Genomic DNA, 23,716 nt, shown 5'->3' with positions numbered 1-23,716 from the left:
TTTTTTTTTTTTTTGAGACAGAGTCTCCCTCTGTCGCCCAGGCTGGAGTGCAATGGCATGATCTCAGCTCACTGCAGCCTCCGCTTCCCGGGTTCAAGTGATTCTCCTGCCTCAGCCTCCTGAGTAGCTGGAATTACAGGCACGTGCCATCACGCCTAGCTAATTTTTGTATTTTTAGTAGAGACGGGGTTTCACCATGTTGATCAGGCTGTTCTTGAACTCCTGACCTCGTGATCCACCCGCCTTGGCCTCCCAAAGTGCTGGGATTACAGGTGTGAGCCACCGCTCCTGGCCTTTTGGAGCATTCTCTTATGAATGTAAATAATTTTGTGGTTTCTGTTTGATATCTCCCATCCAAATACTAACTGGACCCACCCTGCCTAGCTTCCAAGGTCAGACTAGATCGGGCACGTTCAGGGTCATGTCTGTCGACTCCTTCCAGCTTCTTAGTGTTCTTACTTAGTTGGAATATACTTCTTGGGAGCCATGATACTTCTCTGTAAGGTCATTAGTGATTCATAACAAGTGTTTAGGCATCTATAATAATGCTGCTGTTTCCATTCCTGTACTTTATTGTCTCTGCTCACCTTCACAAGGCAGAATATGCCACCTATTGGATATATGCAGCTAGCTTTTTGGGGGGTTATTATTTGTTGTTCAGTTTGTGATAGATCTTGTGACCTGGTAACACAAATTTCTAAGATTTTGCCAGTGTAATCTTTCTTTTTTAATCTCTGATTAAGTTGAGAATGACTTTCTGACTCCCATTTAAGCTCTCTGAATGTGGGTCTTGGTTATTTGAAGAATTTAGTATAATTCAATCTGCTTGGCAACTGATAACTACAGTCTTAACCAAGACCTGGCACAGAGAACTTGAAGAATAAACTTGGACAGAAAACATGGAGAACTCATTGTTCTAGAAGTTCTTTTCACACTAGGATTTATTTTCAGATTTGAAGATTCAGTGTTAACTTTCATGGCTTATATGAATATTCATAGACTAAGCTGAAATTGAAGACTTGATACAGCAGGTATTTGTTTTATAGAAGATTGCAACTGAGTACAGCATGTACCTTTTTCATATTTCGTGTGCAAACATTAGCCTTATCCCTAAATTATTATATGCTAAAGGATGCTTCTGATCAATCACTGAGCTATTTATTGAGCTGTTGTCTACATATCTATATGCCAGAGAAGATTTGCAATTATAAAAATAACAAAAAACAAACTTTTGAAACCAGGGAGCATGGTTTGTAGGAACATTAATTATTATAATAAAATCCTTCTCATTATATAGTTTATGAAGGTTTTGACATGATGGCATCATTTGATCCTCACGGTAGTCATCTCTGTAGTACAAGTGTGAAATTGGAAGTAAGCCCAAACAAGTGAATGGGCTTACTAAAGGTTATAGGTAATAAATATCAGAACCAGGATGTGATCCTCGATCTTTTATCTCTAAATCCAGTGTTTTGTGCTGTACAATGTCTCATGTACCCTTCGTGTACACATAAGAAAACTAAAGAACAAAACAATATAACAAAGACAATAAGGAAAATAAAAGAGCATAGAAAGGAGAAAGCCACATGGGCTGGAATCATCCCTTGGAAGCAGCAATAACAATGGCTCGGGGATTCTAGAGTTTGAGATGGCAAGTCTGCACCATACGTAGCGGCAGTTGAGTTCTGCTGAAAGATAAAATGTTCTTTGGAAAGGTGAGGTAGGGAGCCAATAATATGGTGGGATTAGTGATTGGAGTTTTCTGAGATCATCCTTGGCTCTTTATGTAGGATGTACACAGCATTCATTGGTTCTTCTCCAGTTCTGAAAAGCAGTGATGATTCTTTGAGGATTATGTAACAAATGTTTGTCAGCAGCTCTGCTGCTACTACCACATATTTTAACTTCATCAAAATTGACAGAGGGGGTGTGAGATTCTGAGGATCTCCTATACCTCAAGTGCAGTTGAGGTGGTTTCATCACACTGACCGGACCAACATCTGTCTCTCATTTTGCCGTGCTCGCTTTTCTGCCAAATATGTTCTCCCATCTTCTTTAGTATAAAAGATTATGTGTGAAGAATAGTTGAGGAATCGCTGGAGTAATGGACACATTTGGGGTAGGGGGTAATCCTGTGTTTTCATGTAGCTATAGTGCTAGAATAAGATGCTTTATCCCTATCTCAAGTGGTTCTCACTCTCTGAAGCCTGCATTGGTGATTAAGGAACAAACTGAGTTTGGATAGCCTTAGAGAAATAATTGGCTATGTTGACATATTCATCTCTTTGAAAGTACAGAAAGTAATACAGGTAAATTATTGCTCTGGGACAAATTCTAGCCAACCCCAAACAGCTGCTACATGAAATGTAAGTGAGCACAGGCTGGAGAGAACATGACTGGGTGACATCTGAATACCCTCTGTACATGGTGTGTTATGCCCACCAGGGAGGGGCTTGAGACAGTTTGGTATGTTCCCAGGATATGAGGAAGGGAAATTTTTAAAAGTTTCTTCACCTAGATGAATTACACCCCAAGGCAATGAGACGATGAGCCAGGTGGGATTACTGGCCAGCTGGGAGTCATCTCTGTGAAATTGTGGAGAATTGACAGTTACCAGAGGATGCGGAGAGAGTAATGTTATCATTTCCCCCCAGAAAGAAAAGAAGCTGGAGGCCGGGCGCGGTGGCTCACACCTGTAATCCCAGCACTTTGGGAGGCCGAGGTGGGCAGATCACAAGGTCAGGAGATCGAGACCATCCGGCTAACACGGTGAAACCCCCCTCTCTAGTAAAAATACAAAAAATTAGCCGGGTGTGGTAGCGGGCACCTGTAGTCCTAGCTACTCAGGTGGCTGAGGCAGGAGAATGGCGTGCACACAGGAGGTGGAGCTTGCAGCGAGCCAAGATGGTGCCACTGCACTCCAGCCTGAGCGACATAGCGAGACTCTATCTCAAAAAAAAAAAAAAAAAAAAAAAAAAAAAAAAAAAAAAAAAAAAAATTTGGGTGTGGAGACAGGGGCTTGCTGTAGTGGCCAGACTGGTCTCAAACTCTTGTCCTCAAGCAGTCCTCCCACCTCAGCCTCCTGAGTTTCTAGGATTACAGGCAAGAGCCACCACACCTGGCTAGAACCAATTTTTCTATCAACACTATTTTTTATGATGTTTCCTAACAGATAAAGCACAAAGGCCTGTTGAACTCGTATATGCGCTGGAAGAATTTGGGTAATATGAATATTCTGTAAGACCGTATCTTAGAGTAAGACAAATTTTGAGCTCCACCTTGAAAACCAGAGGCATAATCACCTCCCTCTGCTGCGGGGATAAGGCAACCATGGGGTGGGTGGCGGGATGGGTAAGGACCACCCGCTTCCTTCATAACCCATTTTGTGTTGCTATAACAGAACACCTTGAGACTAGGTCATTTATGAAGAAGAGAGATTTATTTGTTTAGCCCATGGTTCTGGAGACTGGCAAATTCAAGATCAGTTGGCCACTTCTGGTGAGGGCCTTATACTGCATCTTAATATGCTCACAAAGTGGGAGGTGAAGCAAGCGCATGCAAAGAGAGCAAAACACAGAGGCAACCTCACTTTATAACAATCCACTCTCTTGGGAACGATTTCATTCCCACAAGAACTAATCCGGTCTTGAGAGAAAGACATTCATCTATCTTAATGAACTAATCACCCCTTAAAAGCACCACTTCCCTATGCCGCCACCTTGACAACCAAGCCTCAACATGAGTTTCAGCAGGGACAAACCATTTTCAAAGCATAGCACTTCTTATGGCATTGATGGGAGATCTTCCAAGGGTTGGAGGCTAGAACGGCGGGGGCCAAGCCTTCTGCTGTCATTACACCCAGGGCCGCACAGGTTTGTGTCCTGGACTAAACTGAAGAACACTGAAAGCCATTGAAGGTTTTTAAGTGGAGGAGCCAACACCATGTATCAGATTTGTATTTTAGAAAAAGGTTTATTCTGTCTGCAAGCTGGATAATGGATGAGAGAAGCCAAGTCTTAGAAAAACAAATTAAAAGACTATGGCAGTAACTCAGGTGAGAAAGAATGAAAGTAGGTGATTTGAGAGAGATTTGAAAGGCAGATTGGTATTCCTGGGCAATAAACAATGAGAGGAAAGAGGGAGAGTAAAAGTAAGGACTCTAGAAGGTGTAACTCCCAGGTTTCTGACTTGAGCATTTGAGTAGATAATGGTACTAGATATTGGTATGGAAAATAACATAAAGAAAAGGCAGGGGAGGGGTCAGTTTTGGCCATAAAGACTCAGAGGTACCTGGAGGACATCAAGGTGATGTCCAGTACACTGACCAGCTGGATGCATGGTTCGGCAGTTTAGGAGAGAAATCGGGGCTAACGACACAATGCTGAATTAATTTTACACCATTTGCATCCTCCAAGTGGTTTTATGTGTGGCTGCTCTCTGGAGACCTTCCTTCTTTGTAGAGATTCTTCAGTGATATTTTACTGTCTTGCTGTTTTTTCAGGAGCATAGTTTCATTAAGATCATGTACTTTCCATTCAAATTGTTCTATCTACGGTGATTGGCTTGACAGAATTCTGGTTCCATGCAATTATGTCTATAATAAGTAAAAGAAAGAATAAACACATCAGGCTACCCTAGATATTTCAAGGCATTCTGCTTCATCATTAATCATGAGTAGCCTAGAAAAATAGAAGTTTTATAAGTGTCTCCTAAATGGTAATCTGCACTGTCTGTTGATTTACTTTACCTAGAGAAAGTATGGTCTTAGAAATTGATTTTGCTGTTACATTCTACAGCCTTATAAATCACTTTCCCTGGTGCATGAATAATTAAAGAGAGCAATCCATACATTTCTGAACTTGCTAACATTTTTGAAACAAAACCAGATACTAAACATGACATTTTCCTGTTGCTGTCTGGAATTGCTATGCCTGGTGTCTAGGCTCATTCCCATTATTTACTTTGGCTCCAATACTTGGCTGCTTCTTTCAAGTTGTTTGCCTTCAGTGTTTACAGAAGTGGATTCCCACAACCAAGGAAAGGGTGGTTAATGAGTCAGTCTGGAAGTGCTATTTTTGTTGTCGTGGACTAGAGTCAGTTCACCATAATTAGTGATATTTTGTGAAAGCAACACAGAGCACCTAGGCGGTGCCATTTCCTTGGCTCTTCTCAATATGCGCAGGGAACACACCCAGGTGCACACTCACAGATATGTTTGCCATGTTTTAGTACAACTCCATTTCTGCATTCCATTGTAAGAAAGAATCCAGTCTTAATGCAATGCAAATGCATGCAATCTAGACTCTGGATTGCTGAAGATTAGGTTTGTATTGTCAGTGTGCTTGTGACTGCCTTAACAGGGTAGAAAACTTTACTGCTTTCGTGGTGTAGTAAGCACTGAAAAGTGAAACGGATGCTGTCACGTGTCTTTTCCTCCTCATTTGCCTGCCTTATGTTTAAGATGCTTTGATTATGTTATAGACCCCTATAAGATTAAGCCTAAATTGTGACGTTGTATGTGTAGTTTTAGCATTTTGTGATTCAAGTTTTTCCTCTTTAAGTTTTTGCTTGTTGATACCTCCCTAGTGTCTGTCACTGTGACATACAGTGGACCTACCCAGGCCCATTCAAATGGAGCACAGAACTTACATATTTATTTTTGAAAAATAGTTATATATAGTAGGAACTTAATATTTTTTTAATGAAATAAATTTTAGATTTTCAGTATAAATGCTGTGTTAGCAAACAATAAAAACAAACCCCAACTCATGCATTCTCTCTTTCTTTAACTGTTTCTATCACTAGATTTAACTTTGCCTGTGACAGAAACTTACAGTCAGGTTAAAAGGATAGGCTTGGGTTCAAATCTTAGAATCACCCTTTCTATGTGGTCTTGGGCTGGTTACTGAACTTCTCTAAGCTTCAGTTCCTTCCTCCATAAAATGGTTGGCCCATATGGATTCTGTTCAAGTTCAATGAGATGGTGTATGTAAAGCTTTTAATGCCCACATGTAGCAAGTGCTTGATAAAGATTAGGTGCTATTATTATCTACCTCTTCAGCCTGTACCCTACCTTCAGACTGCCCAGTCGGCTTGTATTTGTCCCTTAGCTTACTTGGTTTTTATCATATGAATTCACTGCCATTTTAGAGCTTTTTATTAGACTTTTTCACCTTTCTGTTAAAACTTCCCTGTGATTTCTCTGGGTCATGAGTCATATCTTTTGCTTTTGTGAACTCTCCCATCCTACTGAATTCATCAGTTTCCAAAATAGACCTCAACCCATCTTTGGTTCTTTGGAAAATTCTTTCTTGTAGAGACATTGCGCTAAATCTCCCCTCTCTTCCTTCCTCCCGGCTACAACAAGCCGTCTTTACTTCTTGAATTTACTCATAGAGCGTATTTGGTTCTGAGTTACTTTCAGAAGGTAAGTTAAAGTATAGAACCGTCATCCATTTAGCTCACAAGAAGCTGCTTTTTCTCCTTCGGGCTAATTTGAAAGTTTATCTTTAAGAATCTGCCTGGTCTTCTGAAGGTCTACTGTTTCCATTTCTAACCAAATTTAACTTTATCCATGTTTTCTTTTTTTCTTTTTTGTTCTTTCCATTACGCAACATTCTTCAAGATGTGGACGAGTGCCTGGAACCAAACGTCTGCACAAATGGTGATTGTTCCAACCTTGAAGGCTCCTACATGTGTTCATGCCACAAAGGCTATACCCGGACTCCGGACCACAAGCACTGTAAAGGTAAATACTGCCATCAAGTTTCCCATTTTTATTTAAACTTCATTTAAAGATAGATTAGCGCAATTAGCCTTAGAAAAAGGAACCCTGCTACCTGTGTTTATTTTGACCGAGCGACTCAGAGCACATATTGGTTGGCTTGGCTGAAAGTGGCTCCTGGCTGTGGTTAAATACAGAACATATCTATTTACATGAAGGGAAACAATGTATTTTTGCAGAGTGTCTGTAAGCCACAGATCTGTTCATCTGAATTTTTTTTCTTATTATAAAAGCAATACACACAGTTGCACAACTCTGTGAATATATTAAAAACCACTGAATTGTACATTTTAAACAGAATTGTATAGCATGTGAATTATTTCTGAATAAAGTTGATATTAAAGAAACCAATATATACTCATTTGAGAAAATTTAGCAAATACAGAGAGAGAAAGAGTAAGAATCTCACATAATCTCATTAATGAATATTCGTATTTCATGGATATTGTAAAAAAAGATGTTCTATGTAGAATTTTATATCTTGCTTTTTGCCACTTAATAGTATACCTCCCATAAGCATTTTACATTCCATTCATAACTTTTTTTCAAATGTTATTTTTAGAGGCTGTACAATATTCTAGTATGTTGCCATATCACAATTTTCAACTTCTCATTAGTGAGCAAAACTGGTACAGGTCTCTCTCTCTCTTCTTTTTTTTTTTTTTTTTTTTTGAGCTAAAGTCTCACTCTGTTGCCCAGGCTGGAGTGCAGTGGTGCCATCTTGGCTCACTGCAACCTCCACCTCCCAAGTTCAAGTGATTCTCCTGCCTCAGCCTCCCGAGTAGCTGGGACTACAGGCTCCCGCCATCATGCCTGGCTAATTTTTGTATTTTTAGTAGAGACGAGGTTTCACCATATTGTCCAGGCTGGTCTCGAACTCCTGACCTTGTGATCTGCCCGCGTCAGCCTCCCAAAGTGCTGGGATTACAGGCGTGAGCCACCACGCCCAGCAAAAATGTTCTGAATTTTTTTACTCTTTGGTTTTGTTTTTGTTTTTATAATTGGCATATAATAATTGTCCATATTGTACATATTTATAGGGTACAGAGTGATATTTTGATACATATATTGTATCATGGTCTTTTTACAATTTTTACAGGAGAACATTCTCATTTCAAATATATATTTATTTTAATTCTAAAAAGGTTTAATATTTGTTTTATATGCTCATTCCCTTTAGCAATTCTCTGAACACTTCTAATTTTTAAACATTTATTTTATATACTTATTTAACATTTATATTTCTTTTAAAATTTCCATTAATATCATTTCTCATTTGTCAGGCTTTTTATTTTTTGAATCAATGTATATGAACTCTTTTATATGTAATACATATATAAATGTATGTACACATGGCTGGGCTTAGCACTTTGGGAGGCCCAAGGCAGGTGGATCACCTGAAGTCAGGAGTTCGAGACCAGCTTGGCCAACATGGTGAAACCCTGTCTCTACTAAAAATACAAAAATTAGCCGGGCTTGGTGGCATGCGCCTGTAATCCCAGCTACTCAGGAGACTGAGGAACAAGAATCACTTGAACCCAAGAAGCAGAGGTTGCAGTGAGCTGAGATCATGCCACTGTACTCCATCCTGAGTGACAGAGCAAGACTCAAAATAGAGTCTCAATGATAATAATAAATGTATGTACGTTACATATACATTTTTGGTGGTACACTCTTGTAATTTCGCTAAGTCTTTCCTAATTTTCTTTTAAGATTTTAAAATTTTTTTCATATGGTCAAATCTGTGGATTTTTTTCTTTTCTGCTTACTTTTACATCTAAAAGTATGTTCTAGCAAAGGGCAAAAGAGAAAATAAGTAAAAATGTTCTTCTTAAGTGTCTTGATGTAAGTGAAGGATCTAGGGTGATAATTAATTTCTCACTATGGTAGACACCCTGGTATCTTGTAAGAATTGAGGCCTCTTCCACTGGCAGTAGGGAACGTGCAGGCATCTGAATTCGATGCCTTGCTCCCATAATATAGCAGAGCAGCAGTGGATCTTGGCCACTCCTAGTGGAACATCTAACGTAGGCACACCTCCATTTCTCCTGGTCCCTTCTCTTTTGGCTCACATTCACAGTTTCCTACTGACTTCTTAAGCCAGGCATCTCCTCAGACCAAATTAAATATGAGAAGCATCTGAAAGGTATTGTTTCTTCCCCCATACACTGGATCAGGGGTGAATGAGGATCTCAAGCCTTAGGAGTCATGGTTCATCTTTGATTGCTATATCTAGTTTATTTTCATATCCTGCCATTTTATCTTCTTTCATCCTAATCGGCCTAATTTTTTTCATCTGCTTGTTGATAAAAACTCTTGTAATCTGTCCTCCTCCTTCATATTCCAAACTTAGTTGTCACAGTCGCATTCTTCAGCTCGCATTCTCTGACCCATCCAAATCAATGTCACAACTGCCCTGTGAAGATTCTGTGCTGATTTGGACCCAAGTACTTGTTTAAGATTATCCTGCCCTTCATATTCATCTTCTTCCTCACTGCTTACCTGATGTGGCTCTTCCAGTGGTTCATGGTATGACCTTGGGTGAATAATCTCAGGTTTCCAGACATTGTGTCATCCCTAAAATTAGAGAATCAGACTTTCTAATGGGACGCTCAAAGTAGGCACATGTTGAATGAATGACTCATTACCACTGTCTTGCTCTCGGCCATTGCCATCCCAGCTGAGCCTGGGAAAGATTGGTTGGGGAGACAAGACAACTAATGGCTATCTAATATCCAAAATTATATTATATATTAAAGTCTAGTATTTAGTTTTTTTTTAAGGCAGTATATCAGATCCTAGTCCTGATGCGTAGAAGCTGTGTGAGCTTGGATAAGTTATGGTATCTTACTTCACTAAGCCTTACTTTTCTCATCTACAAATAAAAGGGAACAATAATGGTACCTGTTAGAGTTGATATGAGGATTGCATGAAGTAATATAGGGATAGAGATCACGTAGAGAGAATGAATTAATGCAGGAGCAGAGCATGACGTGGCGGTGGTGGTGTTTGCTAAATTAGAGGCATAAACAAAGTTTTGTTAAAACCAAAAAGTGTGTGGCTAACTCTGCTTGTGTGCTTCTGGGAAAGCTTCACAAAGGTATTGCTATTTGAACTTGGTCTTGAAGTATTGAATACAAAGGGGAGTAAAAGTTGGCAGGCAGAGGAAGCAGCACATGCCAAAGCTTAGAGGTGAGAAAGGGCTATTACTTCCACTTGGCATTTAACCTTGCCCTCTACTGCCATTACAGCCTGGAATGCATTAACTCATTCTTCCCACTTGATCTCTGTCCCTGTATTATTTCATGCAATCCTCATATCAGCTCTAGGAGGAAGCATTATTGCTCCCCCCGCTCCCTTTTTTTTTTTTTTTTTTTTTTTAGCAGATGAGAAAGCTCACACAGCTTCTACATGTCACAGCTAGGATCTGATATACTGCCTTATTTATTGAGATGGAGTCTCGCTGTGTCGCCCAGGCTGGAATGCAATGGCGCAATCTCAGCTCACTGCAACCGCTGCCTCCCGGGTTCAGGTGATTCTCCTGCTTCAGCCTCCCAGGTTACTGGGACTACAGGCACGTGCCACCACACCTGGCTAATATTTGTACTTTTAGTAGAGATGGGGTTTCACTATGTTAGCCAGGGTAGTCTCCCGACCTTGTGATCCGCCCGCTTCAGCCTCCCAAAATGCTGGGATTATGAGCATGAGCCACCATGCCCGGCCCTGTCACTAACCTCGAGACTTTATTTGGATTTCACAAGTTTTTCCAATCACGTCCTCTTTCTGTTCCAGCATCCAGTCCGGGATACCACATTGCATTTACTTGTCTTGTCTCCCTAATGAATCTTTCCCTAGTTTTCGTGATCTTATCTGTCCTAAAGAGTATAGGCCAGAATCCTGTAGCTTTTCCCCACTCTGGATCCGTCTGATGTTTTTCTCATGATTAAACTGGGGTCATGGGTTTTTGGGAAGAAGAACACAGGGTTGAAAGGCTCTGATCATCACATAATGTCAGGTGTACATTCACATGTCAGGGGTGTGTGATATTCTTGGCACAAAAGAAAGAAGACATTTGTCTGGCATGCGTATTTTATTAGAAAGCTTTCTTTTGGCTCAGAAATGTTATCCCTCATTAGAAAATAAAAATATTTTTATCCCTAGAATCAATCTATCTTTGTTCCCTTTGGTCATTTTAAAGACCCAAAGATCACCTTGTTCAAGATAACTGTGTTGCCTCAAGTTATTCCAAGTGTATGTGTCATTACTTGTCATGAATTACTCCTGACATTCTTAGCAACATAAATGAGTCAGTTATGTAAGATGTCTGGCATACCCTGACAGTCCTTGGAATGGAGGGGCTATCTCTGCTGCAGACATCTTCACATGGGACTGCGTAATTTGTTGTCTTCTATGAGAAAGTCAAAAAGAGTCCAAAGCACTAAAAATGTTGTCAGATGTTATGTGAGAGATCCAGCCAGCTACAAGAGCTATTGTTGGTCTTCAGTTCGTGAACTGACATCCCAAGTATTTTATAGAATGTGCTAAAAGAAAATAGTGACGTAGGCTGATCTTTGCTGGCAACCATTCCTACAGCTAAGAGTGTCTGAAAGGTATAAAATAATCTTTAAAATGAAAGTTACCTTGTTTAATTTCTCTATGGACAGGCAATATTGGCAGCCAGGAATTATTTATAAGTAAAAGAGACCAATAATACAATTGGTAAAACAAAAGTTTTTAATCAACTAAAGTAATTGCTCTGAAATATTAAAGAAAATAAGAAACAAATTTTGAACTCCGATTACATTAATACTTTGTGTGAGCCCTATTTCAGGAAACTGTTTCAATATTTCAATAGCAATTTCAACTATTTCAGGAAGGGATAACCTGATACCTTGCTTATATCTGGATAAATTTAAAAAGTTAATGCCCCATTAGAGGTTAAGAAATGAAACTTTGCAGCCAGGCGTAGTGGCTAATGCCTGTAATCCCAACACTTTGGGAGACTGAGGCAGGCAGATCACAAGGTCAAGAGATCGAGACCATCCTGGCCAACATGGCGAAACCCTGTCTCCACTAAAAAGACAAAAATTAGCTGGGCGCAGTGACTCACGCCTGTAATCCCATCACTTTGGGAGAATGAGGCAGGTGGATCATGAGGTCAAGAGATCAAGACTATCCTGGTCAACAATGGTGAAACTCCCTCTCTACTAAAAATACAAAAATGAACTGGGCAGGAGGCTGAGGCAGGAGAATCGCTTGAATCTGGGAGGCAAAGGTTGCAGTGAGCCGAGATAGCACCACTGCACTCACTCCAGCTTGGTGACAGAGTGAGACTCCGTCTCAAAAAAAAAAAAAAGAAATGAAACTTTGCTCAGGGTAAACAGGTAATTGTCAATAATACTTGAGTGAAAGGCCTATACAGTTAATTGAGTTTTCCTGACAAACACTTTTAGATGCATTTTAAGTAAGAAAATTTGAAGAAAACAACAGTCATACGTTGATCTATAGGACATTATTTTTTTTTAAATCCCCCCCTTTTTTTTTATTACTCTATTACTCCTTTTAGATTAGGGCTCCTTTTTCCCCCTGTGAGTAGAGGGCTTATGTGTTTTATATCTATTCCCTTTGGTAATCTTCACAACAAACCTGTCATGTAGGTGATGAAGATTGGTTGTACCTATCATGTTTTAATAATCATAGACTCTTACAAGTTGGCTAGCCGTTCAGCAGAACATTCTGAGGTTGTATTTGCACTGACAAGGCAAGACAGCATTATCTGCTTAGGTCAGACCAATATAATGGCCAAACAAAAACATCTGGAAAACTCTACTCTTACCAGACGTGTTCAAATTATTGATGAAGCCAGTCCTTTACTTCAGTTGTGTAACTTCGCATACATGACATTTTCTAGGACACTTATTAAGAATTATATTCTTTCTCAGTTAGTGGTTTTATCTTCAGTCAAAGCATGTTTAAAAATCCTCACTTATCACTTTCTCCTTTGGTATTCAGCAGTCATCATAATACTACCATTTCTCTTGGCTTTCCTTGTTACTTTGAAAATGAGCCAGAGTTCTTTATACAACTATTTGGCCTCATAGTTCAACTTCTAGATAAAGTAGAACTATCTGTTTCCTTCCGTAACTGCTTATGTTTTTGGTTTTGCTTTTCAAATTCCTAGTAGAGTTTTACTTCTGACTTCTTTCATGAAACTAAACAGGTCTACAAATTGTCTAAGCGTCGTTATATTGCATCAGGTTCTGCCTTCTGTTTGCAACTCTAAAATATTTCATGTTGTATTCTAAGACATTGACGGTGAGGAGTATGATTATTATAAGTAGCTTACTGGTTTATTGTCTATTTGTAGTTACTTCTATTCTATAGTTCAGTATACTGAGGTTGATACAACAGCATAGGTGTTGTGATACATACTAAAGTGTGTAGTGCCAGATATGAGTACTACTATTATTTTTGTAACACTAACCCCAGAATGCATTGCAGGGAGCACTGCATTCTCCTGGGTAGTCTCTCTTTCAGAAAAATTGCCATTGTTGTGTTTGCAGATATCGATGAATGTCAGCAAGGGAATCTATGCGTAAACGGGCAGTGCAAAAATACCGAGGGCTCCTTCAGGTGCACCTGTGGGCAGGGGTACCAGCTGTCGGCAGCTAAAGACCAGTGTGAAGGTAAGAGTGTAGTAACATGAACTACTGAAACTTCACCTTAAAGCACCTGATCTGAAAAAATGTACCCTCAATCAAATGAGGGTACCTTTTAAAAATTACCTAGATAATTGCATTATAGTGCCAGAAAGCCAGGGTCTTAAACATAAGTTAGGAAAGTCAATAAAACAAGATGGAAGACCATTAAATTTGAAAACCTATGGCATTAGCTATCAATGGCTAGGCATTAGTATTAGGAAGAAAGATTATTGCTCTCTGTGTAATTCTTTACTGCAGAAGGTAATTTCCATTTAAACACGTAAATTAATTTAAAGGTTTTATATGCTTGGATTTCAGCAATTAGAAAGTCATTATTTCGGGCTGCTTTATGCTGTGGAATGTTAATAACCTTAATTTTTTGTATTTAGTGTTGAAAAATTTTTGCCTTTTAAAAAATCGTTAAAGAAGACTTCTTAGTAAAAATAATGTTCCCCTTAGAGATAAAGTTTGCAAAATATGTTCTGTTCTTACAGGTGATAGTGAGGATTCTGGATTTGCTGGGGTTGACCTTAGACTTTTTAAATAAATATTTCATTGAATTTCACACAGAAATACTTCACTTCCCAATAAGTACATGCTTCCTGAACTTGAAGATATTTTGATCTCACCTGTGTCAACCACAAATGTCCAGAGTTCTTGAGAGGAAACACCATTTCTTATTTAAGAACAGAATCCACACTGTATAAGGCCAATTGTTTTATAAAGAAGCAATATCCATGTCTTCATGTATACTCTGAATATTCGATAAGCAAAAAAGTCTCCTGAGATAGTATTACAAAAAGGACAATATATGATGGTCATTACTTGTATCAACACTGTCTTTCTAGAATTTACACTGATCCAATTGAGACTGATTGAAAATGTTTTTGAAGCACCACTTCTACAGTTTCTTTGTATTCTCTTGCTCATAGACATTGATGAATGCCAGCACCGTCATCTCTGTGCTCATGGGCAGTGCAGGAACACTGAGGGCTCTTTTCAGTGTGTGTGTGACCAGGGTTACAGAGCATCCGGGCTTGGAGACCACTGTGAAGGTAAGAATTGCTCCTGATTTCAGAATCATAAAATGCCCAGATTGGAGGGAAATCTGGGCATCTTCTCAGCCTTGATCCTTTGAGCCCAATCTCTTTATTTCGTAGTGAAGACATTAGGTCCCTGCACAGTGTCTTCCCCGGGGCCACACAAATAATTCAAAGAAGGGAGTAGAGTCCAGATTTTCTTTGCACTGCTTGGAGCTGTCTTTTAGACTTGTGCCAGCCAAAGGCATAAAAGAATCAGTTTAACTTTACCTGCTATAGATGGTTTATCCTGGGTGCATAGTTGAACTGTAACACCTTATTTATGCAGAACCAATTTCCAAATGTTTCAAATAAGTAAATACAACTTCAGTTTCCAGGTAATTAGAAGGTTTTTCAGAGCCAAACGTCAATTCAGTTTTTGGCTTTTTGCATAAAATATTTCTGAAAGATATCCCACGTGTCGAGCATCGTGCAGTCATCAACCACTTCCACTACTTGTTTGGCTGAGAAGCTCTCTGCAGTGGTTGGATGCCTGAACCAGGCCTGCTTATGGAGAGGGGAATATGTTCTCCCAGTGGACTTCTTTTTCACTTTTACCACCAGTCTGTCCCTTGTGACCTTGCTCTGTGTTCATTGTCTGCCTAAGTAACAAGCTTTTCCCCAGCCCACCTGGGGCTTCGCTGCATTTAGAGCCTGTCAGTTGTGAAACCAGAAATAGGAGTGTTGGCAGGGTTGTGTCTCCCATGCAGGGTCTGAGTTTTTGAAGGAGGGTCTGAACCCCACCTTTGAGAGAAGTGGATGAGCCTGTTGGTGAATGGTTTCATGACACGTATTTCAGCAGCCCCAAATCGTTTTTCACTACCAGTCCAGTTGATTGGGAAAGATCCATTGTCGTTTACAGCATCTGCATTCCTGACCAGAGAACTTGGCACAAGCAGTCACAAGTGGCTGAGTCCCCATATCCTCCTGCTGCTGGGAGTGTAAAATGAGCCAACCCTCGGGAAGGTGATTTTGGCAGTGTTTTAAAGGCCTTAAAGTGTATACTGTTAATGAATCAGTAAATCAACTTCTAAGATTTTATCCTAAGGTGATCATGTTCCTCAAAGAGTTAATAACACCAATGAAAAGTTGTAATCAATATACTTATTGGGGCCGGACGTGGTGGCTCACGCCTGTAATCCCAGCTCTTTGGGAGGCCGAGGTGGGCGGATCACCTGACGTCAGGACTTAAAGACCAGCCTGGCCAACATGCTGAAACCCCATCTCTACTAAAAAAAACACAAATATTAGCTGGGTGTGGTGGCACGCACCTGTAGTCCCCGCTACTCAGGAGGCCGAGGCAAGAGAATTGCTTGAACCCGGGAGGCGGAGGTTGCAGTGAGCCGAGATCGCACCACTGCACTCCAGCCTGGTGACAGAGTGAGACTCTGTCTCAAAAAAAAAAAAGAAAGAAAGAAAAGAAAATTAGCCAGGCATGATATGGGTGCCTATAATCCCAACTACTTGGGAAGCTGAGGCAGGAGAGTGGCCTGAACCAGGGAGGCGGAAGTTGCAGAGAGCTGAGATAACACCACTGCACCAGCCTGGGTGTGACAGAGCGAGACTGTCTCAAAAAAATAATATATATATATACACACACACACACACATACATATATATACACACACACACACAGACCCCTGTTGAGAAATAGGTCAGACAAGTGATAATATAAGATATGACTATGTATGAAAAAGTTGTGTTTTGGGAACTCTCTAATATGTGGGTAAACAATAATGATTCAAGGTAGTGGCATCCCAAGGTGGGAGGGTCCGTCATGTTGGAGGGAGCCATTTATGGAAGAATCTATTCTAGAACTAAGTAACTGGTAAGGTATATGCTACGGCAGTGGTCCTCAACTTTTTTGGCACCAGGGACCAGTTTCGTGGAAGACAGTTTCCTGGATGGGGTGAGGGGGTAGCTTCAGGATGAAACCGTCCCACCTCAGCTCGTCAGGCATCAGTTAGATTCTCATGAGGAGCATGCAGCCTAGATCCCTCACATGCACAGTTCACAAGAGGGTTCACCCTCCTGTAAGAATCGAATGCAGCTGCTGATCTGTCAGGAGGTGGAGCTCGGGTGGTAATTCTCCCTCCTTGCTGCTCACCTCCTGCAGTGCAGCCCGGTTCCTAACAGGCCACGGACCCGTACCAGTCCATGGCCCAGGGATTGAGGACCCCTGTGCTAGGGCACTGAAAACATAAACTGACCATCCGCATCTCTTCTGTCCTGATTCCTGGCCGAGCCAAGAAGGAACTGCACCGCTGATTAAGTCTTGTGTAACTCATGTTCGTTGGAGGGCATGTTCCTCTGCTTTGCCTCTTTTAATGTGTAAGCATCTTAACAGAAGTTTAAGGTTTTTATTCCAAAAACATCCATTTCATGAAAAGTCACACAAAAAATTTTAGCAAACTTGTTCTTCATTATTAATGTATATAAGATATGATTATGTTCCATAAGAAAGCTTCTTTTAGAATATATAATCAGGCCCTTTTCTTTTAAAGCCAGGACTAGTTTCCCTAGTATAATGGGTTATAAATAGGACTGGAGTCCATCCAACTAATTTAGAGCTCCCTTTGAAACTATGTTAGCACTTCAGCCTGCTAATTCCCAGCTAGCAATGTTTCTGACCCTCCCCAGTGATATTTAGCCATAATTAACTAAGTTGTGACTGTTCACATGCCTCTCACAGCTGTGCAAGGAAGAGTCATCTTTCTTGTTGGCTTTTATATTTACATGTGTAATCTTCCCCTAATAGCTCTGGCAAAGACCTTGTTTTCTGACGGTATTGTCCTGTCATCCTGCTGGCCTCCTCGTAGCGTCAGAATCCCAAGTGTTGTGCCTGCTTCTGTGCGCTACTGACTCCGGCATGCTTGGTACCCACTCATTCTGTGATAATGAGGGTGCCTCAGTTGTCCTCATTCTTAGTGGTCTTGAGCATCTCAGCTTTCAAAGGCTCTGCCTGTGACTCGTTCCCTCCAAGCACAGTCTTGAATCTCGTGTCTATCTTAACTTTTCCTCACTAAGGTTGCTCCCTTCAGTCCCTTACAAAGCTGAGAAGATGACTCATTATTTACGATGTCTTTCCCTTTCCCTCTGTGCCCTTTGCTCTTGGTCATTTATTTGTGGACAAAATTTTAAAAAGGTGGAAAGGTGGGATAGTATTTCTTTCTGGTATTTCTTTCCAAATCAGAGTCATTCATACATTCACTTATGTATTCGTTCAAATACTTATTTAGTGTGGAACTTGTGCCGGGCACTGTTCTAGGCATAGTGCAATAAACCAAACAGAAATTCCTTCCCTTGTGTAGCTTACATTGTAGTGTGGGAGATAACAAAAAAATACAATAAACGGCCGGGCGTGGTGGCATACGCCAGTAATCCCAGCACTTTGGGAATTCCGAGGTGGGTGGATCACGAGGTCTGGAGATCGAGACCATCCTAGCCAACATGGTGAAACCCCGTCTCTACTAAAAACAAAAATAAAAATAAAAAAATAAAAATTAGCTGGGCATGGTGGCGCACGCCTGTAGTCCCAGCTACTCAGGAGGCTGAGGCAGAAGAATCGCTTGAACCCAGGAGGTGGAGGTTGCAATGAGCCAAGATCGCACCATTGCACTCCAGCCTGGGCAACAGAGTGAGACTCTGTCTCAAAATATTTATGTATGATAAATAAGTAAAATATATAGTTTGTTAAATGGCAATACATTTTACAGAAAAAATAGAGTGGGGTATATGGGGAGTGTTGAGGGAGGGTGGTGATTTTAAATAAAGAGGCAAGTAGAGGCCTCCCTGGGATGATAACATTTAATCATTTATGGGTAGAGCATTCAGTTCAGAGGAATAGCAGGTGCGGATGCCCGAGGAACCAGCCGTGTGGAGACATGAGGGGCACCACATGGGCACTTTCCATTTTCGATGCCCAAGATGAATATTCAAAGGAAGGTATCTGAAAGGCAATTGGATCTATGCATTTGGAATTTAGGGGTGAGTTCTAGGCCATGAAATTGATTGGGAATGAGTATAGCTAGAAGAGAGATAAATCCCGGGCCCTCCAACATTCAGAAGTGAGGAAATGGGTAAGAACCAGCAAAGGAGATTGAGGGAAAAGTGGCAAGTGACGAAGGAGAAAACCCAGAATCCAAGAGAAGAAAGTGTTTCAAGGAGGAGGGAGTGATGAATTGTGTCAAATGTTATTGCTAGGTAACAGAAGGACCAAAAGTTAACCGTGGGATTTTTAGCAAGCTGGAAGTAGTTGGTGACATCAGCAAGCTCAGTCTTGGTAGAAAGATGACAGTGATTCACTGTTCCTGCCCTTAAAACCTGTTACTGTACTTCTAGGAAAAATATATCTTTTCACACTACCTCAGGTGGTGGTATGAAACAGTACCATACTGGGCCCTCTTAATGTTCAGCCTTTTCATTGCTTTGAAGACAGATAAAGGCTTTGCAAAAAAAAAAAAATTAAACTAAACCTAACCCTAACATATGTTCAGCTTTCTAATGTATATAATTATTTATAAACACTTAATGCTCTTTTCCCTCACATTCATTTTTTGTCTTAGATTTTGGAAAATAAATGAGAATCAAATTACTTCAAAGTAGCATGAACAGAGCCGGGCATGGTGGCTCACGCCTGTAATCCCAGCACTTTGGGAGGCCAAGGCGGATGGATCATGAGGTTAAGGGATCGAGACCGTTCTGGCCAACGTGGTGAAACACCATCTCTACTAAAAATACAAAAATTAGTTGGGCGTGGTGGCGGGTGCCTGTAGTCCCAGCTACTTGCGAGGCTGAGGCAGGAGAATTGCTTGAACCCGGGAGGCGGAGGTTGCAGTGAGCCGAGATACACTGCTGCACTCTAGCCTGGCAACAGAGCGAGACTCCATCTCCAAAACAAAAGAAAAAAAAACTGATTGTCTACTTTTCACCCATTAAAATAGTTGTAGAGCTATCAGAGTAAATGTGGAACAATCGGAGTTCTCATACATTTCCTGTGGGAATGTAATTGCCACAGCCATTTTAGGTAACAGTTGTTCAAAACTTAAATATAACCCTATTCCATGACTCATGCATCCTTTTCCTGGGTATTTACTCAAAAAAGGTAAAAGCATATGTTTACACAAAGACTTACGATTCTAGAAATGTTTATAGAAACCTTATTCACAATGGCCCAAATGGAAGCAACCCAAAATGCTCATCAAAAGGTGAATGAGTAAACAGATTATGGTGCATTCATTCAATGGAATTCTGCCCAGCAATAAAGACAGAGAACTATTGATACACACAACAACATGGGTGAATCTCAAAACTATTATGCCGAGAGGAAGAAGCCCCCAAGCACAAAAGGAGTGAGAGGGAATGTGTTGGGGATGGAAATGCCTATTCCTTGATTGGGATGGTGGTCACAAGGATGTGTATACATTTGTGAACACTCATTAAGCTGGCCAGGCGCAGTGGCCTAAGCCTGTAATTCCAGCACTTTGGGAGGCTGAGGCGGGCGGATCATGAGGTCAGGAGATCGAGACCATCCTGGCTAACACGGCGAAACCCCGTCTCTACTAAAAATACAAAAACATTAGCCAGGTGTGGTGGCGGGTGCCTGTAGTCTCAGCTGCTCGGGAGGCTGAGGCAGGAAAACAGCGTGAACCCGGGAGGCGGAGCTTGCAGTGAGCTGAGATCACGCCATTGCACTCCAGCCTGGGCGACAGAGCCAGACTCCGTCTCAAAAAAAAAAAAAAAAAAAAAAACTCATTGAGCTGACTCTTAAGCAGATGAATTTATTTTATATACATTATACTTCAGTAAAGTTAGAAAAACGCATTAAAGAAAAAGTTGAGAACCTGCCTTAGTTGAGACAAATTCACATCACCTGTGTTTCATGTTTTAGGGTCAGTACCTGGAAGCATTTTCGTTCTGGGTGAACGGTCATTATAATAACTTGTTTTTATTTGATAGAAAGAAGTGATAAGGCACTCTCTTATTTCTCTTTGGTTTGCCCTGTGAATAGGACAGAAGCCAGTGAATTGGTTGATTGGATTCTAGGAGAAAAATGAAATTCGGTATCACCGTACTTGAACCAGACAGCCGGGCGTATTAGACAGATGGCAACAGTCTCCATATTCACTTCTTCCTGGAATCGCTCATATTTTGGCAGCAATTAAAATTATTTGCAAGAAACGCCATAAAATGCCAAATTCTGAGAAAACAAAGAAGGTTTTGTTCCTTAGCTTTCTTCATTGCTAGTAACTTAAATCCTCACAGACACAACAGAAGAGGGGCTCATGGACTACATTAGGAATAATGAGCTTTGACTAGGGGTAAACATGGTAATCAGCAGCCCTTGAGAAAGATCTGCCTGCGTTCATGCGGTGAAGGGGGGTCATTAATTGTCTTTCATTCTCACAGTCAAAGCTCATTATTGGTTACGTATACCACTGTTGGTTGCGCATTTGCTGTGAATTTTTTTTTAACATTTTTAAACGTTATTTAAAATCCAGGCTACCTCAAACCTGTTTGTTACAGCTGCTGACTTAAGTGACTTAAACTAGGTTTTTGATCTTGCTGTTCTCCTTCTGTTCAAAAGTCCCTTCTCTTCCAACTCCCCCATATTCAACCCTAGTCTGAAATTTACTATAAGTAAATTTACAGATATGCTTCTGTTACACAAAAGTTTTATTTTAAACTTTATGATACTCTTTGTCTAAATGCATATGACCCCTAAAGTTGATGCTATTATTTTGTCAGATAATTATATTTTGTGACAATTCTTGTGTTAAATTGGTTTGGACTTATAAAACAATGTAATATTTTGTGTTTAATACAGTATCATTTGTTTATTTTATTGTTAATAATGCAGTATAGTTTGTTTCTTTGAACAGACATTTCTCTTTGGGAACAAAGACCATGCTGAAAACTTTTGAATTTTTTCTGTAATGCATAATACAGGAGCTTGTATAAGTAGATCAAGTGTTGCTCAAGATATACTTAATAAGTATTTTTCAAATATTTTAAGTCTTTATCATCACCAACAACATAATCAAGTAAATTATTAATTGCTTCAGAATTTTGACTTTTCCTCTTCCATTTAATTTCATTTGATGTTTAAAAGTTCCATTTCTTGGCCAGGTGTGATGGCTTACGCCTGTAATCTCAACACTTTGGGAGGCTGAGGTGGGCGGATCACTTGAGGTCAGGAGTTCAAGACCAGACTGGCCAACATGGTGAAACCCCATCTCTACTAAAAATACAAAAATTAGCTAGGCGTGGTGGTGGGCGTCTGTAATCCCAGCTACTAAGGAGGCTGAGGCATAAGAATCACTTGAACCCGGGAGGTGGAGGTTGCAGTGAGCCAAGATAGCACCACTGCACTCCAGCATGGGTGACAGGCCAAGACTGTATCAAAAAAAACAAAAAAAAAAAAAAAAAAAGTTTCATTTTTTTGTTCAAAGCTTCAAGGCAAAACACCTTTTAAAATGCTTTATTTAAAAAAAATTTTGAAGTTGTCATGTATTTAAAATTATGTATTATAAATGATATAAAATAGTGTACCTTTACATGTAAGAGAAATGTCTAATTTTCTGATATGTGATTTATTTGGTTTTAAAATTTTTTAAATTGGTTTTAGATATCAATGAATGCTTGGAGGACAAGAGTGTTTGCCAGAGAGGAGACTGCATTAATACTGCGGGGTCCTATGATTGTACTTGTCCAGATGGATTCCAGCTAGACGACAATAAAACATGTCAAGGTATTTCTTGCTCTCTTTTTTTCCTCAGTCATTATTTACGTAATTCTTCAGTTCTGCCATGTTTCCAGATGATAGTCTGTGGTTTTGCCACGTGATTTGTATGTAAATAATCTATGTCAATTTTTGATATTAAAATACCTGTCTTGGGTCCACATCAAGTGCAGGAAGGTGTTGCTTTGTCAACATAGTGTCACCTGAAACTCACACGAGTCAGAGCCGTGTCCTCGCTCTGCGTGCTTCCATGCTGAGGTCACCTGTACTTTACTGTTCCTTCCATGCTGTAACCTTGGTACTGGGTTCTAAATTATCTTTATAGCGTCTTTTATGGGTGTATTTTATTTTGTCTCATAGGTGATATTTATCTGTCCTTTTCTAACTCTGTTTTTATCCAGTGCCCACCATTTTTTTTTTTTTTTTTTTTTTTTTTTTGCTGGGATTACAGGCATGAGCCACTGCACCTGTCTCACCATTGCTTTTCCTCTTCCTAAAAAGCCTCACTAATAATGTAGTCAAAATCATGAAGAAGGGGATCTTATATTTTTTCAATGTCCTGTCACGTTTAATCTTCCAAACTGTACAGTGCACGCAGGGTGCTAATAAAAACACGGCAACACGACACAGGTACTAATAATAACAATCACAGCAGCTTTAACTGAGCTGCTTCAGTGTGCTGAGTACTGTAGATATCTTGGTATCTCTTTGAATTCTTGCAGCAACTTCAGAGGTAGCTTTTCTTGAATTCATTTTGTGCATGAGTAACTGAGGCTTCGAGAAGTTAATGAGTGTGCTGCTCTCTAATGAGTGGTAAAGTTGAGATTTGAACCCAGGATCTTTTCCCACTACTCTTCCCTACATTGCCATACCAATTATTGTTACATTTATAGCCAAAACAAAGAATAAAGTGAAATTAAGTGATTTCTCTCACAAGGTAGCCCATTGAGTCATTTCGACACCATGGCTAAAAAAATTAAATTCTCTAGATTCTGTATCCCAGCACTTTTAGCTATACCTGACTTGCCCCACAAGCTTTCCTATATTTACTAGTATTAGTAAACCCATGTTTATATTTTCCACTGAAAATTCACACTTCGGCCTGGCGCGGTGGCTCAAGCCTGTAATCCCAGCATTTTGGGAGGCCAAGACGGGCGGATCATGAGGTCAGGAGATCGAGACCATCCTGGCTAACACGGTGAAACCCCGTCTCTACTAAAAAATACAAAAAAAACTAGCCGGGCGACGTGGCGGCGCCTGTAGTCCCAGCTACCCGGGAGGCTGAGACAGGAGAATGGCGTGAACCCGGGAGGCGGAGCTTGCAGTGAGCTGAGATCCGGCCACAGCACTCCAGCCTGGGTGACAGAGCGAGACTCCGTCTCAAAAAATAAATAAATAAATAAATAAATAA

At 40.3% G+C, this 23,716-nt stretch overlaps 1 protein-coding gene across 12 annotated transcripts in view; it reads left to right on the top strand.

Annotated features, from left to right (window-relative positions):
* The window catches only part of LTBP1 (latent transforming growth factor beta binding protein 1), a 456,087-nt gene that overhangs the window by 338,476 nt on the left and 93,895 nt on the right, over nt 1–23,716 (top strand). For all 12 annotated transcript variants that reach the window (XM_017870629.1, XM_017870628.1, XM_017870625.1 and 9 more), the window contains 4 exons: nt 6,626–6,748; nt 13,348–13,470; nt 14,418–14,540; nt 22,192–22,314. In XM_017870629.1, coding sequence (XP_017726118.1) covers nt 6,626–6,748; nt 13,348–13,470; nt 14,418–14,540; nt 22,192–22,314 — 492 coding nt within the window. The remainder of the gene's footprint in view (nt 1–6,625; nt 6,749–13,347; nt 13,471–14,417; nt 14,541–22,191; nt 22,315–23,716) is intronic.

Source organism: Rhinopithecus bieti, unplaced genomic scaffold (genome assembly GCF_001698545.2).
Source record: "Rhinopithecus bieti isolate Rb0 unplaced genomic scaffold, ASM169854v2 scaffold_5341, whole genome shotgun sequence".
Taxonomy (NCBI): Eukaryota; Metazoa; Chordata; class Mammalia; order Primates; family Cercopithecidae; genus Rhinopithecus; species Rhinopithecus bieti.
This window is presented reverse-complemented; position numbering and strand designations above follow the sequence as displayed.